The sequence below is a fragment of the Carlito syrichta genome, unplaced genomic scaffold, assembly GCF_000164805.1.
Source record: "Carlito syrichta isolate Samal-C Ts95f unplaced genomic scaffold, Tarsius_syrichta-2.0.1 Scaffold312149, whole genome shotgun sequence".
Taxonomy (NCBI): Eukaryota; Metazoa; Chordata; class Mammalia; order Primates; family Tarsiidae; genus Carlito; species Carlito syrichta.
Window position 1 is genome coordinate 282,908 of NW_007256245.1, and position 17,730 is coordinate 300,637.

The window sequence follows — 17,730 nt, forward strand, 5'->3', positions numbered from 1 at the left end:
AAAATCAGCCGGGCGTGGTAGCGCATGCCTGTAATTCTGGCTGCTTGGAAGGCTGAGGCGGAAGGATCGCCGGAGCCCAGCTGGTCGAGGCTGCAGTGACCAGGAGTGGCCACTGCACTCCAGTCTGGGTGACAGAGTGAGACTCCAACTCAAAAATAAAAACAATAAAAAAAATAAAAAGTAAGTGAACAAAAACCACATTTATCAACATGGTTAAATCTGTAAAGCAATGTGGAGGAATATATCAAGCTGCAGAATAATAAATGCATTTTGATGCTGTGTTGGAAGTCTTAAGACCACCCTAAGACTTGGTAATTTACTAGGACTCAAGGAACTCAGAAGAGCTGTTATGGTTATATTTTGTACAGCAAAAGGAAACATTAAAATCACCAAAGGAAAAAGGCACATGAGATAATGTCCAGGTACAAGTTTCCAGATGTTCTATTCCAGTGGAGTTCCATGGGGTATACTTAATTTTCCCAGCAATTATGTGTGACAACATGTGTGAAGTGTTACCAAACAGGGAGGTTCACTTCATTCTTGGTGTCCAGGATTTTTACTGGGTGGGGGTAAAAAGGATCAGTCATGTAGGTGTGCAGCATCTGCATGCTTAACCTCAGCTATTTAGACCCCAGCCCTCCACATGCACTTCCTAGCAGAAACAAGTACAATTGGCCCTCAGTGTCTACCACAGGCTCCACATCTGTAGATTCAACCAACCATAGATCAAAAATGTAATTAGGCCTGTGATCATCATATCTGTACTGAACATGTACAAATATTTTTTTCTTGTTATTTCAGAAACCATATAGTATTAGCAACTACCTACATAGCACTTACATTAAGTATTATAAGTAATCTAGAGATTATTTCAAACATAAACTAGTTGAGAAATTGAAACTCATAAATACTGATGCTAATGAAGCAAAAAAGTGATTGATCTTGGTGTTTCATACAACCTAGTGTTTTTTTATTGAACTACCATTTTGTGATTGAGAAATGTTATTGCTGTTATTATCCTCTTATTGTCTACTGGTTTTTCAGGTTCATAGTCTGATATTTGAGATGTTTTACAGAACATCTAGCATTCTATATGAAGTTTCGTTGTATTGCTTAAAGTGAACTGAAAAGTGTATCAAAAGCTTAATACTTTAGGTTATGTGTTGTAATGAATTTGCACCACATGGTATACGAATTAAAGGAAGGAAGATGTATGAAAAATTACTTTTTACATACCTTACATGCTTATTATATATTTAGTAGAGTTATTTAGCCCAGAGAAGGAATTTTAACTATTGAAAACAATCTTTTACAATGTGTTTTTTCAAACTTGATACTGCTCAAAGACTTTTTTTTCTTTTGAGTTGGAGTCTCACTTGGTCACCCAGACTGGAGTGCAGTGGCCGCTCCCGGCTACCACAGCCTCGACCTGCTGGACTCCGGCGATCCTTCCGTCTCAGCCTTCCAAGCAGCCAGAATTACAGGCGTGTGCTACCACGCCCGACTTTCTTTCAGTAGCTAGTGAATGCGCTCTTTCTTTGTTCTCATGTTTAAACTGTTGGACTGAAGCTATCTTGTTGCTGATAGACTCTAAGTCATTTTCTGCTGGTACCAAGGTAAAAATAATGTTCAGTGTACAATTGAATTTTGCACACTGTAAGAAAACCTGGGGATCTAAACTAAATATAAGTACCATACTACTCCCCTAGCTGGTTACAGCTCCAACATTGAGGTTCTTGTGGGAAATAACTGAATTAAAGGTTGTGAAAAGGTGAAATGCCTCAGAAATGAAGTCTAATATACTTAATTTCTTTCAAAACACATCACAGATTTACACTCATGTGATAACTTTGCCTTCATTATTTCCTGTTTTCTTTTTTAAATAGTCATTCCCCTAAGTCACTCCTTTGACTTATAGTTTTCTGTGAATATTTATATCCTAAGATAAATTATCTTCTCATAGTTTAAACTATCATCTTAAAATTGATCGATCTTAAATCTACATGTCTAGCCCTCACTTTGCACCTAGAGTCTACGTTCATATATCCATGTGTCCATCAAACATTTTCATTTGGATATTATACTGTAGCCCAAGGTCCGTTTATCTAAAGCAACGTTTGCTTTCTCATACCTTTCCAATTGTACTGTTTCAGGTATAGGTTCCATTATTTTTAGTTTTTAGGCTAGGATTATAGAATTATCCTTTGACTCTTTTTCTGTTGCATTATGCCATCTATCTATTTTGTCCTTTTCTTTTTTTTTTTTTGAGTTGGAGTCTCACTCTGTCACCCAGACTGGAGTGCAATGGCCGCTCTCGGCCACCGCAGCCTCGACCTGCTGGACTCCGGTGATCCTTCCACCTCAGCCTTCCAAGTAGCCGGAATTACAGGCATGCGCTACCACGCCCGGCTGATTTCTTTTTTAAATTTATTGTAGAGATGAGGTCTTGCTGCCCAGGCGGGTCTCGAACCCGCGGACTCAGGCAATCCACTCACCTCAGCCTCCCAAAGGCGCAGGATTACAGGCTGAGCCACCGAGCCCGGCTATTTTGTCCTTTTCAAATGTATTTGATTAATCTGTTTCCAACACTTTATCTTCCTAGTCTAAGTCCTCATAGCTTCATACCTGAATAGATACTAGAGATACTATAGGTGTAAGAGAGATTAGATTCCTGTTCTCTGGGATCTTAAAAGAAATCATGATAACTGCTTATCGCTTCCTACATAAAACTCAAACTCCAAATGGAAACCAGCGGAAGCAACTGTCTCCATGTTCAGATGTCACTTTCTCCATCATTGTGCTTTAGCATACATAGCATCACTTCCTGATTATTTGTTCACTTGTCTGTCTTCCTTACTGGAGATGGACATGGTACATTTGTTTTTGTATCACAGCCTAGCACAAGACCTATCACATGCATGGCGAATCAGTTCATAGTGGTCAAAGAGGTGGAGACTTTCATATACCTTGTAAAGTGGAGTATAGGAGACCTTTTAAAATCTTTAATTTTAAAAATCTTCTATGATTCTTTATTGCTTGTGTAAACTTCTTCTAACTTTCTAATATAGATCCAGTCAAATTAATTGTTTTACTGTCTCCTGAATGTTCGATATTTGTTCTTATCTGTTCTTTTTTTCTTTTCCTTCCCTCTGTTTTCGTCTAATATATTTCCCTTCTTTTGGGACCTTCCCTTCTAACTCTAAGTCACATTGAAATGTTGCCTGACAGCTGTATAATTTTGCAGTCTCTTATATTAATCAGCACTGTACATTTTAATCTATAATGTTATATTCATTCAGTGTTTAATGTGAAGTTTGTCTGATTTCCCCAACTTCATCGGCAACTTTGTGTAGTTGGCTTTTTTTCCCCCTCTCTTGTTATCTATGAGAGTGTTGTAATACAGTTTTAAGGATTAGCTTTTTCTCCAAACATGAAAATTCTCTATATATAATAGCACAGATTATTATTTAACAAGACGCAGTTGTGTGGTCATTCATTCTTGTTGATATTTTTATTATCTCTGAGTATCACTATAGTTATAGTATTAAATTTTTATAACTGATTTCAGGCTAGTCAGATCATCAGTCACCTTAAAGAAGGAAATTTTACATTGTTCTGTTGGACTATTATAACAGGTATAGGTGGGCCATTTCTTTAATACATATCTGACAATATTAGTAAATTATGTATATTTTGCAATAACGTCTCTTATTCTGATGTTTAAAGTCATCTGTATTTCATTAACTCTGATAAAAAATGAAAACGTTTTCTTGGAAGAAATAGTGTACTTTGAAAAACTCACTGGCAACTACCATATTTAAGTGCTTATGTGTTTAAAACAAAAGTTTCACATTGGATAAAGATGACTTAACTGCACCAGTTGTTTTGTCCAAAGCAAAAGTTGCGTATCAAGGAAAATACAAATTTCTATAAATCTCCCCTTTTCCTGCTTACGTTGACATAATATATTATTAGAAAAAAGATAATAAAAGCCACCAAAATATTTGTTTTATGTTAGTATAACTAGGAGATAGGGTGTTTTTCCTACAAATAACCTATCTTCTTGTTATTGTTTTTCCTTTTTAACTCTTGTTATTCATTTCTACTCTCTAACTCTATTTGATCAACTTTTATATTTATTTGTTTGTTTATTTATTGTGCATACTCCAAGCTTATTCTTGAATAGTTTTAACATAAATACATACTTCTTACTGGTCCCAATTACTTCAGTCTCCTGTTGCCTCCACAACCATCCCTCTTTAAAAGCCAATATCACCGGGTGCTGTGGCTCATGCCTATAATCCCAGCACTTTGGGAGACAGAGGCGAAAGAATTGCCTGAGTCCATGAGTTCAAGACCAGCCTGGGCAACTTGGCAAAACCTTATCTCTACAATGGATAAAAAAATTACCCAGGCGTGGTGGGTGCATGCCTGTGGGTCCAGCTACTTGGACTGAGGTGGAAGGATCACCTGAACCCAAGCAGGTCGAGGCTGTGGTGGTTGCGAGCATGCCACTGTACTCCAGCCTGGGCAACAGAGACTTCTACTAAAAAAAAAAAAAAAAAGCCGATTTAAGGCTGGGTACAGCGGCTCACACACCTGTAATCCCAGCACTTTGGGAGGCTGAGGCAGGGGGATTGCTTCAGCCCAGGAGTTCAAGACTAGCCTGGGCAACATAGCAAGACTTTGTCTCTACAGATAATAATAATAATAATAATAATAATAATAAGCCAGGCGTGGTGGCACACACTTACAGTCCCAGCCATTCGGAGGCTGAGGTGGGAAGATAGTTTGAACTCAGGAGGTTGAGGCTGTGGTGAGCTGTGATCATGTCACTGCACTCCAGTCTGGACAAGAGACCCTGACTCCAAAAAAAAAAAGCCTACATAAATATGATTTATTCTGTAACTATTTTTCTAACTGACTCTTTACCCAGCAATTAGAAATATGTTGGCTTGATGATGTGGTAAGCCATTTGTAGAATTGACCAGTTCCTCCATAATTCTTTTCATTTGTACTTAACTTTTCTTTCTAAGCAAAGGGAGCTGTTAGTTTTTTTCTCTTTAGTGTCTTAATTGAAATGTAATTTTTTTTTTTTTTAATTGGCTGGGCATGGTGGCTCTTGCCTGTAATCCCAGCACTTCAGTACTTTGGGAGGCTGAGGTGGGAAGATCGCTTGAGGCCAGGAGTTCAAGACCAGTCTGGGCACTAAAGTGAGTCCATCTCTACAAAAAATAGAAAAATTATTAGGGTGTGGTGGTGTATTTTTGTAGGCTAGTTATTTGAGAGCCTGAGGCAAGAGAATCATTTGAGCCCAGGAGTTTAAGGTTGTGGTGAGCTGAGATCGTGCTACTGCACTCCAGCCTGGGCAACAGAGTGATATCCTATCTTAAAAAAAAAAAATAGACAGGGTCTTACTCTGTCGCCCAGGCTAGAATGCAGTGGTGCAATAATAGTTCACTATAACCTTGAGCTTCTGGGCTCAAGTAATCCTCCTGCCTCAGCCTTCTTAGTAGCTGAGACTGCTACACATGCTATCATACCCAGCTAATTTTTTAGTGTTTTTTTTTTTTTTTTTTTTTTTTTTTTTTTGCAGAGATGTGGTTCTCACCTTGTTGCCCAGGCTAGTCTCAAACTACTGACCTCAGGCGATCCTCCCTGCTCAGCCTCTCAAAGTGCTGGGATAGCAGGCATGAGCCACTGCACAGTACCTGCAATATAAATTTTTGAAACTTATTTCTCCAATTTTAGACCTCTTACAGAAAGTTGATAAAAGTCTAGGTCTTAAATTCTTATATTATCAGTAAGTTAACTTTATTCATATATTTTTTTATTTGTTTTTTGTTTTGTTTTGTTTGAGTCGGAGTCTGTCACCCAGGCTGAAGTACAGTGGCACGCTCATGCCCACTGCAACCTCAACCTGCTGGACTCAGGCGATCCTTCTGCCTCAGCCTTCCAAGTAACTGGAACTATGCCACACCACCATGCCTGGCTATTTTTATTCATATTTTAGGATTAAAATAAAATCTACTTTTATGGTAAACTTAATGTCAAAGTACTTGCATTTGAGTCAGATCTTAGTATGCCTAACATTTTAAATTTCAATGTCTAAGTATGCCTAACATTTTTAATTTCAATGTCTTAGTATGCCTAACATTTTTAATTTCAGTTTTGTTGAAGTTTTCTATAGTAGGTGTTATGTCTGTTGCTCTTCTTGATTTCTAATTGTTATAAATATTTACAATATAATGGCCTCATGTTGGTCACTTTTCTTAAGCTTCCCTTGACTTTAAAAAAAATCAGGCTTAGGAAATGGGAAGAGATAAACCAGAATTACTTGGGATTTTTTTCAAAACCACTATGATTCTGATAGTTTACTTTCTTTGCCATCCCTCCTTGGAAATCCATGGCTATAGTGAATTCAGAATTACTGAAGGAATTTGAGATAGGCTTCAGGTGTGTTAGTTTGTCTTAGCATACAAAAATAAATTAGCATTCATTTAGTATTACTCATTTAAAAAAGTTTTCAAAATTATTCATAGAAAAATTACTTAAAATTACTCATTTGTTTAACACTTTAGTAGGAGAAGAATAAATCATTTTGTTACTAGATGCAATACATATTTGGCATTTAAAAATCTAGTAACACTTTATTACTAGACACAATACATATTTGAAATTGCACACTTCAACTATGTATTGAAATATGTGATGTTTTTAGTAATAAAGTGATTTATTCTTCTCCTAAATTGTTAAATTAGTCATACTTATATTAGAGAAGTCATTGATTAGGAAAGCAATCCTTTAAAGTAATTTCTTTAACAAAACATTCAAATTTTAAGTAGCAAGTCCTAAAATTAACACAAAAGAGTAGTTCTTAAGTAAAAGTTATGTATTTTCAGAGTCTTCACTCTTAATTACTTTTGTCTTGGATAACCTTCACAAAATGTATTCTTTTATAACCAGTACCCTGAAAGTTGCCAGATTTCACTTGTCTACTTTCTGGTCTGCCTTCAGTATAGGTCCCTTCTTTTCTTCTCTTTACTCTTGAATTAATCCTCTACCTACTTCACAGGCCGATTCTTTGATGAGAATGAATCCCCTGTTGATCCGCAGCATGGCTCTAAACTGGCGGATTATAATGGGGATGATGGTAACGTAGGTGAGTACGAGGCAGACAAGCAGGCTGAGCTGGCTTACAATGAGGAAGAAGATGGTGATGGTGGAGAGGAAGACGTCCAAGGTGAGCGTGGGCCTAGCCTCCATGCTGTGACCGTGAAACCCACCTCTAAGTTTTTTGGTTGAATTTGTGTAGAATTTTCCTCACTTAGTAGTAGTAGTATATTCTTAATACAAAGAGGTTCTGTGCAGTTTTTCAGTTTTATTTTGAAAACGATTTTATGATAGTATTTATAGATCTATAAATTATTTCACTTAAAAAAATTTTTAGTATCATGTTATATGTATTATTGATATAGTTACAATTTGAAACTTAGAATCTTCAGAAATTTTAGAATTAAATTGTGTAAAATGACTGTATACTCTACATAAGGCTCCCAGAAAATAACTGTTTTCCAATTTCTTATCTGAAAACTTATCATTATTCTAGGTGCAAATATTGCCCAGGCAGTTCATTTTTAATAAGGAAAGCCACAAAGGGAATAGTTTCCTCCTCCACACTTAAGATTATTTCATTACTGATACAGCATAGGAATGATGTTTTTGAAATTTTTTTCTGAGAGGCTTAACATTTCTATTTAACAATCAGTAGTGAAGATGTATTTGTTTTATGTTAATACACAGATTCAACATAGTTTTCTTATTCACTGTTACTTCTGAATACTTAGTGGAAGTCCAGAATCTACCTATGTGCATGCAGCCCTACCCATGCATGCATATCAGAATGTATTGCTTTATCAAAAATTTTTAGGCCTGTTTTCTGCCTGCTTATATTGTGTAGTAATATTTGTGGAGCCTTTTTTCTATAAAAGTTGATTATAATCTTAGTGTGTGATATATTAAATTTTTATATGATGCATGAAATTTTTTTCAATGTAAACTGTTTTGATTTCGTCCTCAGCTTTTTAAAAGTAATTAAACTTGTATAATGGTTCATGGCAGTAATTGTTTTTATACAAGTCAAAAGAAAATATAGTTCTAGAATATTGTATAGTTAGTAGAAAAATGGGAAACTAGAAACTCCGACTTCTACCTAGGCACCATTTTAGTAATACTTTCTAGTTTTGGAAAAATGTGGTTCTTGGGAATAGAAGCGAGATTAATGTGTACTAGAAGTTATATAAGGATATATTAATGAGAACTTCTCAAACATTCTTTGGTGACATTGATTAAATTATACTCATTTTTTCTATGATCTCATCGCTTTTTTCATAAATTTTACTTTTTTTCTCATTGCTTTTGTGGTTTACTTGGATTATATTTATTTGCAATTATTTATAACATTTTAAGGCTTTTCCATGCATGTATATAATATCACTAGTTAGAGTGGAAGCTTTTGGAGGGCAGAAATTTTCATTTATTTTGTCTTCTATTTTGTTTGTATCCTTTTCCACATTCATGCCCATCCTCCACAGGATTTTGTACACAGGACCATCAGTAAATGTTATTAACGATAATTTATGCTTTTCTCACTGAGCCTTTATTCTTATAACTGTGACTTAGGGTAATAACCCTTTAACTTCTGTTCTTACAAGCTTGCTTGGTTTATACTTTATTCCCAAATTTTTTTTGTATGTACGTCTACCATTTCACTGGATAATTTTGAAGTTTTTATTATAGCAATTTATTTTAACATTATTGTCAATCATTTCTTATACTTTTGGGTATCTTAAAGATGATGACTTTCATCACAAAATTTCAGTTTAATATTTTTATGGTTTCTATCTACAGTAGATAAATTTATTTTCAACACCTTCTCTCTCCCTTTCTTGTACCCTCCTTCCTTCTTCACCCCCAGTTCTCACTGCCACCTTCTAGTTCAGGTACTCAAGACCTTTATGCTGCCTTCCCATTTCTTTTCAAGGAAGTAAATTCATCCATTCTTAGGAATATGAGGAAATAACCAAAGATAATGTCCTCACTGAAGTAGGGAGGGAATTATTAAATTTGGGGATTTCCTTATTTGCAAGTGAATCTTACTTGAGCTGGGGGTCGCCATTTTACATTCTTATCTCATTCCATGGCTCACTGGATAATAGTGGCAGGAGGATAGGGTACGGAGACCAGAGAGATGCAAGAACATCAACTCTAGCAAATAAAGAGAGAGATGTTTTGGCGAACTAACTAAAAAGGAATACCAAAGAGACCTAAATAATTTTTTAAATGTTTTCAGGGATTCTTTAGGTATACTATTAACTGTCCAGAAAGTGGCGAGGAGTAATTATAGCTATTCCCTAATTTATCAATAAACTGAATTCCAAAATTTATTATTAGGTCAGACTATGTGGCAGAATACTTCATTGTCTCAACGCAGAAATAATCGTTGGGTTTCCAGTGTGGTTTGCACTTGTAACCAACGCAGGCAGTAAAAGAGAGTAGAGAAAACATTAGGCTGAGAATCAAGAGACAGGCCGTATATTGCTTTTCAAGTCACTTAATCTTTCTGGGCCACAATTTCTTTATCTGTATGAAGAGTGTTGAATTAGATTAGATGGTTCTCTTCAGTTCTAAAATTCTGTGGCCACATGCACAGTGGAATCACTATATATAGCACAAGTATTATGGGAAAATGTTTTTCAGATTTCAGGATTCCTAAAACACATCTATTCCCAAACCCAGAAATAGTACTACTACTATCGAGACTCTATAGCCAAAGAGATCAAATATTGAAACACGCACTTCAGAAGCACTATAAGGTTCTATGAATAGGAGCTCTTCTTCTATGCTCTCTCTAGTACAAGGAGAATTTTCTCAAGGTGTGAGGTCCCTGGAGTAGAGATTCCAGCTTCAGGATAAGCTTCTGGCTTCAGCTAAGTACTCTCTGGCTTTCGTCTCCAGAATTCTGGATTTTGAAATGGAGGCTTTGGCAGCATCTCTGCCAAAAGGAATCTGAAGGATTCCAGCTCCCTCTCTGATATCTGTTCATACATATTGATCATTGGAGTCAACACTACTTACAGAGTGTTTTCAAAAAATATTTATTTATTTATTTTTAGTAGGAGTCTCACTCTGTTGCACAGGCTGGAGTGCAGTGGCACACTCATGGCCATGGCAGCCTCAGCCCACTCGGCTCAGCAGTTCTTCTCCCTCAGCCTTCCAAATAGCATGGAACTACAGGCAGGTGCCACCATGTCCAGCTAATTTTTTTTAAAATTTATTGTAGAGACGAGGTCTCGCCAAGTTGCCCAGGCTGGTCTCAAACTTCTGTACTCAGGCAGTCCTTTCACCTCCACCTCCCAAAGTGCTAGAATTACAGGCATGAACTACCGTGCCTGGCTTACAGAGTGTTTTCTTGTAGAATTAAGTGAGGCCAATTTTTCCTGTGTTTACAATCACAGTTTATTTTGATTTCTAATTTCTGATTTTCTGAAGAATCTTAGAGGAAGTTTTTTTTTTTTCATTTACGTTGGCATAAACTTTTTTGCCCCTAACTTATTTAGTGATCTAATGAAAAGATTAACTCAAAGACTAACTCTGGAAATAGTACACATCTGATGGATAATATATCTTTTAATTCATTCTTTATCATAATAAGGGAATGGACATTTGCAAATTTCCTTTACTCTTACCTTTAGTACTAAAGAAGTTCCAAGTGTAATAGCATATGAAATACATAAATGTGACTAAGTATATCGATGGAAAGAAACTTAGCATAATGCTTAAGTGCATGCATTCTGGAGCCAGATTGCCTAGATTTAAATCCTAGCTCCACTACTAACTATCTGTGTGAGCTTGTGAACTACATAACCTCTCTATGCCTTAATTTCCTTAACTGTAAAATAGAAATAAATATAGATACCTAACTCAACAGTTGTTATAGGGATTAAGTTATCTCATATTTGTTCAGCACTTAGAACAAGGTCTTTCATGCTGTAAGCACTATATTTGTTGAATAAAATACTGTTTTCAAAGTAAAAGCAAATCTAGTTTTTTTCTCTCGGTTGCCTGCTTTAGAGAATAACTGTACTTTGGCCTGTGGATTAACTTGTATTTTTTAGTGGAGCATCACTGGTTTATTGCCCTCAAGAAGTTTTTGCTTGGTAGAGCTTTCTTTAATGGAGGTAGTTCTTTCTTGACATCAGATGGAATTTGGGAATTGGCTAATAAATTACAGATGACTTTATAATGATATTTCCTTTAGTGGTCAATTTACCTTGATGAGCTATTTAAAGATTTTGCTCTTTTTTTTTTTTTTTTTTTGAGTCAGAGTCTCACTCTGTCGCCCAGGTTGGAATGCGGTAGCACACTCAGGCCACCTCAGCGTTGACCTGCTGAGCTCCGGCGATCCTTCCACCTCATCCTTCCAAGTAGCTGGAACTACAGGCGAGCGCCACCATGCCCGGCTAATTTTTTTATTTATTGTAGAGATGAGGTCTCGCCAAGTTGCCCAGGCTAGTCTTGAACCCGTGGGCTCAGGCAATCCTCTCACCTCAGCCTCCCAAAGTGCTGGAATTATAGGCATGAGCTGCTGCACCCATGGCTGGCCAAGATTTTGCTACTTTTTAAAATGAACTAAAATATTAATCCCTATAATGATATTTAGTGGCTATCTGTTATTCTACATCAGATTTGGTTAGGTGATTTCATAATACTTTACAGATAAATGGCAAGAGGTTGTTGGTAGAAACTTGAGTTCTGTGCAGAATAGCTACACTGAAAATAGACTGTAGTTATCTTAAAAGTTCTATGAAATTTGGAACAATGTGAAGTAATCATATTAAAACTTTGCTGAAGGGGGCCAGGAGGTACAGTGGCTCATGCCTGTAAACTCAGCACTTTGGGAGGTTGAGGGAAGAGGATCTCTTGAAGCCAGGAGTTTGAGACCAGTCTGGCCAACATAGTGAGACCCTGTTGCTACAAAAAAATTAAAAATTAGCTGGGCATGGTGGCGTGCACCTGTAGTCCCAGCAACTCTGGAGCCTGAGGCTGGATGATTGCTTGAGCCCAGCAGTTTGAGGCTGCAGTGAACTATGATCACACTACTGCACTTTAGCTTGGGCTAAAGAGCAAGACCCTTATGGCTCAGCCCGCAATCCCAGCACTTTGGGAGGCCAAGGCAAGTGGATTGCGTAAGCCCACGGGTTCGAGACCAGCCTGGGCAACTTGGCAAGGTCTCTTCACTACAATAAGTCAAAAATTAGCCAGGTATGGTAATGTGCACCTGTAGTTCTTGCTACTTGGAAGTCTGAGGCGAAAGGATTGCCAGAGCCCAGCAGACGCTGAGGCCGTGAGTGTGCCACTGCACTCCAGCCTGGGCAACATAGTGAGACTCCAACTCAAAAAAAAAAAAAAAAAAAGAAACAACAAAAACTTTGCTAAAGGGCATACATTAATAAAGAAAAAAAAACTCCTTATATTTACTGAGGACATTGCAGGTGAAGACTGCCTTCACATATATTATTTAAAGTGCAGAAAGTTCTTTGATAAGAAATTGATTAGCATGTTTATAAAAGAAAAGAGTAAATATGGATATAATTTAAGCCTTTTCACATAACAGATTTGGGGGTTATCATATCTAGTAGATTATACTGTAAAGATCAGTTTGTTGAGAATATGGTACAAAATGGTTACCTGCAATTCTAAATGACAGTTTCTATGAGTTTAATGGGAAAGTTTTTTAAAAAGAAAGTTGGTTCGTTTGGGACTTTTTTGGGAGTTGGTGTCTCACTGTGTCACCCAGGCTAGAGTACAGTGGCACACTCACAGCCACCACAACCTCGACCTGCTGGGCTCAGGTGATCCTTCTACCTTAGTCTTACAAGTAGCTGAAACTACACGCGTGCGCCACCACACCTGGCTCATTTTCTGATTTATTGTAGAGACGAGGTCTCACCAAGTTGCCCAGGTTGGTCTTGAATCTGTGGGCTCAGGCAATCCTCTTGTCTCTGCTTCCCAAAGTGCTGGGATTACAGGCATGAGCCACCATGCCCAGTCTGTTTGGGATTTTTTTAAAGAACAAAATTGTAGAGTGAAAAACCTATCATACCTAGAATAATAGATTTCAAAAAGTTATAGTATACATATGAATTTGGACTTCAATATATAATGCTTTAAATTAGATAAAATTATATTTTCAGCAAATTACAATAGTAACACCTCAATCTATCAAAAATCAAGGTATTGAGTAACTGTAACTGTGAATCAAAAAGTTAAAAAAGTCATTTTTGAGGTCTGCAGAGGAGCCAAAAGATACCATAAAAAGCAGGTGCTCAAAAGGGGCTTTCTCAGGCTCTGATTACAATACTTTCTATACTTGTTCTAATATAACTTCAGTATTCTTGAGCAGACTTATTTCAAAACCTATATTTTGTAACAAAATTAGAAAAGAAGGATTGCTATTGGCAGAAAAACTGACAACAATGCAAAGTGACAGCTCATAGCCAAGAAGGAGCCAAAAAAACCTGAAAATAGTGTCATAAACTCCACAGCACTACTTGGAGTCATCTAATACAGCTACTCAAAGAGGCCTTGAGGATTTTATTCTCTAATGATACTATGTTACCATTTTTTTCTTTTTGGTAGAGAAGGGGTTAAATTTTGATTGGTGTGATTCATTTAGGAAGTCATGGGTAAGCTATTAGCAAAGGAGCAAAGAAATTTACTACAATGTAAATGTTAGAATTATAAGTGACTTTTATTTTGCTATCTTTATTTCATAATTTTCACTTTACCAGTATAGATTATAATTAGAAAAAAATTTGGTTTTTAAAGGCATGAAAATGTATACAGAAAGGTTTCTACCAAAGCTTAAAGGACTACACCTTCATTATACAGAAATAATGTATTTATATAAAAGGATTAACTACTTAATGTTTGTAGTTTCCTAAAGTTTGCTAGCTATATCTGTCTAGCTCCATCTCTGCCTGTTTAGCTATTTGTTTTCAAAAGATTTATTAAAATTAGATAATTTTTCAAAGTCATTACAAACACTTTTCACTCTTTAGCCAAGTAACTAAGAAGTAGAACACGATTTTCAGTAGGTATAAAATAACAAGCAGAAAACTACCTTAAGGCTGAGAAAAATTGAGACATTAATTAGATTTTTACAGTGATTTTTAAAATAATATTCTTGATACATAATTCTTTTACTTACAGATGATGAAGAACGAGAACTTCAAATGGATCCTGCAGACTATGGAAAGCAACGTTTCAATGATGTCCTTTAAGCCCTAAAGGAAGACTTCAGAAAACCTAAAGTGCTGTAAAATGAAATCGTTTCTACTTTATCATTTTTTGACTTTTGTTGTAAAGATCAGTTGTATCAGTTGTAAAGATACATTGAAATAGATTTAAGGAAAAACTTTAATGAAGGAATGTACCCATGTACATATGTGAACTTTTTCATATTGTATTATCAAAGAAGAGACTTTTTTGGTTATGATTCACTTGAGCCAAAAATAGTTAATCTTTGCATTTAAAGCAAACTAATGTATATTTCACATTTTCTTGAGCCTAATTATTTCCACAAATAGATAAACAGGAGAAAATGGTCGTAGAGGTTATATGTTGCACATAGCATAACCACAGTGAAGGCAGATATTAAGCAGAAAACTTTTTATATACTAATATATTCTTATTAGCCTAACGGGTGTTCTGTTCTGTCTACTCCTCATTTCATGCACTTCAAGGAGTTTTATCTAGAATAGTTACACAAAGGAGGAGAGATTGAAAGCCAAACACTGAGCAGCACGTGTACAAAATCACCTCCCTACTTTTATTTTACATGAGTGCTGATGTGTTTTGGCAGAAAGTTTTCAGATGAGGCCTGATGGAAGTTGAGATAACCTGCAAAGACATAATATTTATGAGTTATACCTTACTTTGTTCTTGAAATTGTGGAATGCATGATTGACAATATATTTTCAATTTTTATTTTTTCAAGTAATACCAGTACTGTTGAACTATAGCCAACACAGGCTAAAATTTTTATATTTTCAGAGTTGAAGTTGGTGAAGATATTCATGACTTAAATACAAGATCCTAAAAGGGGTTAAATCTACTTTGAAATGAATCTGCAATCAGTATTTCAAAGCTTTTCTGGTAGTTTTAGTAATCTTATTTGACTAGACTTTTTCAGAAGTACTAAATAAGGAATTTTAACAGGTTTTTATTAATGCACAGATGAATAGAAGTACAGTGAAGTCTTTAGCTGTTTTATTAAAATAGCTTAAAAGTTTGTAATAAAAATGAATCTTTGAGCCGGGCTCGGTGGCTCAGCCTGTAATCCTGCACCTTTGGGAGGCTGAGGTGAGTGGATTGCCTGAGCCTGTGGGTTCGAGACCCGCCTGGACAGGCGAGACCTCATCTCAACAATAAAATCAAAAAAATTAGCCGGGCGTGGTAGCGCGCCTGTAATTCCGGCTACTCGGAAGGCTGAGGCGGAAGGATCTCCAGAACCCAGCAGGTCAAGGCTGCGGTGGCCGGGAGTGGCCACTGCACTACAGTCTGGGCAACAGAGTGAGACTCCAACTCAAAAAAAAAAATAAAAGAAAGAATCTTTGTAATTACATAATTTGTTAGTTAAGAACCCATCAAGCTCATATTTGCTGGAGTTACAAAATTATTTTAAAAGCAATTTTTTTTACACAATTCAGTAGAATGTATAAGCTAGCTAATCTTTGTTTCCTGATTTAAAGCACTTTAAAATTTTATCCTGTTCCCCAAAAACAAAAGGTTTTGATCATAAGGGAAAATTTAAGGTTCTTAACTCTGTTTTTCAGAAGAGCTACTGTTAATTGCACATAAACATGAACTACTTCCCTTTTCACCCCCGTACTAACAGTTGTAGTCAAAATTCAAACTTTATAGAGGTAAAGAAATATGTTGTTCACTTGTTGAGGTGCAAAAATTTTTAAGACTTCAGTTTGAAATTATTCAGTGACTAGGAAAAATGCAGTAATTTACTAAAATTGTTTTTCTGCCATATCAAAGTAAACAATCTATGCGTTTGTTACTAGTAGAGTCAGACCTACAATGAATAGGTATGGTAGGTCACAGACTTTTTAAAATGGAGTTAAAGGAAAGTGATGTACATCTTTTGGGCATTAGGGTAGGGAGATGAATCTGAAAATATTCCCAGTAATACTTTATATTTAATACTGTAAAATCTTCACAAATGAAAGCAATGCAATTACCTGCCTTGGTTCCTTTGTCATAAAAGCAATCACTTGGTTACATTGTAGCTATTACTTACACAGCAAAACTTCTTTAATTAGCAGCCTGTATATTTTATAAACAGAAATCTTGGACCAATTGATAATATTTCTGACTGTATTAATATTTTAGTGCTATAAAATACTATGTCAATCTCTTAAAATTCTGACATTCTGCAGTCTGTATTAGACATGCTGTTTTTATAATGTTTTACTTCTGCCTTAAGATTTAGGTTTTTTAAATGTATTTTTGCCCTGAATTAAGTGTTAATTTGATGGAAACTCTGCTTTTAAAGTCATCACTTACTGGGTTCTAATAAATTAAAAATTAAACTTGTTTCACTGTTTAGCTGATTCTGATATATGTACAAACATCACACTCATGTGATGCAAATTGTTACATTTTAACACTAAAGTCTGAGTAAATTTAGCACTCATTGTAAATTAAGCTAAACTAGAAGACTAAATATGTTTACACTAAGGCTCTTTACTGTAGGACTAGTTTATTCAACAAATATTGAATGCCAATGTATGCCTAACATTGTTTTAGATAATAAGATAAATAAATAAGATAGACAAAAGTCTCTGTTCTGATAGAACGTAAATTCAAGTGGGGGCAGTCAAACAATATATAAGTAAACAAATAAACCAGATAATTTTAAATAGCGTTAAAGAGCGAATAAAAATAAAAGTTCCAAGATTCCAAATAATTAGGTTTTCATTCAACTAAAGCATTACAGTTATGTTGCAAGAGTATGAGCAAGGGGGAGAGAATAATGAGGCTGGAGAGGTATGAAAGGGGCAAGAAGGGAGAGGGACACCATTGTAAGTTCAGGTCATTGCTATTGACTCGTAAGCGAAAATGCAGAAAATAAACGTGGAAGGACGAGTTCAGGGGAATGTGAATATGACTTCAAAATTATTTCTAAAATATGTCACACTATTTAAAAAAATCTTAAGACTGTCTTTCTGACTTCTCATTTGTGTAATCATGTAACAACAAAATTTGCTAGAATATGAAGACAGAATCTATTAAAACAACAACAACAACATATGGTGAGGGAGGTAATCACGTCCCATAATAGCTGACCTTAGAAACTTCTGTTTTCCCATGTCTGGCCAAATGGCTTCAATGACACAGACAGTGTGACACATACATTTTCAACGTCTCGGTTATCAAGTCTTCACATCATATGTGGGCCATCAACATTCATTTCTAACTGGGCTACATCAAGCCCAATCCTTTCTTTTTAGACCCTCTTTACTATGGATTCCACCTGAAAATTCAACTAATCCAGAAAAAGGGGGAAATGTAATGGTTCATGTAAGAAAACTGCATAGCCGGGCTCGGTGGCTCAGCCTGTAATCCCCGCGCCTTTGGGAGGCTGAGGTGAGTGGA

At 36.0% G+C, this 17,730-nt stretch overlaps 1 protein-coding gene across 4 annotated transcripts in view; it reads left to right on the top strand.

Annotated features, from left to right (window-relative positions):
- Positions 1 to 14,611, top strand: part of CASC4 (cancer susceptibility 4) — a 108,462-nt gene extending 93,851 nt beyond the window's left edge. For 2 of the 4 annotated variants that reach the window (XM_008069621.2, XM_008069622.2), the window contains 2 exons: positions 7,076 to 7,243; positions 14,275 to 14,611. In XM_008069621.2, coding sequence (XP_008067812.1) covers positions 7,076 to 7,243; positions 14,275 to 14,345 — 239 coding nt within the window. In that variant the 3' untranslated portion in view covers positions 14,346 to 14,611. The remainder of the gene's footprint in view (positions 1 to 7,075; positions 7,244 to 14,274) is intronic. The other 2 variants (XM_008069623.2, XM_008069624.2) reach the window with 1 other exon arrangement.
- The last annotated feature ends 3,119 nt before the right edge of the window (positions 14,612 to 17,730 follow it).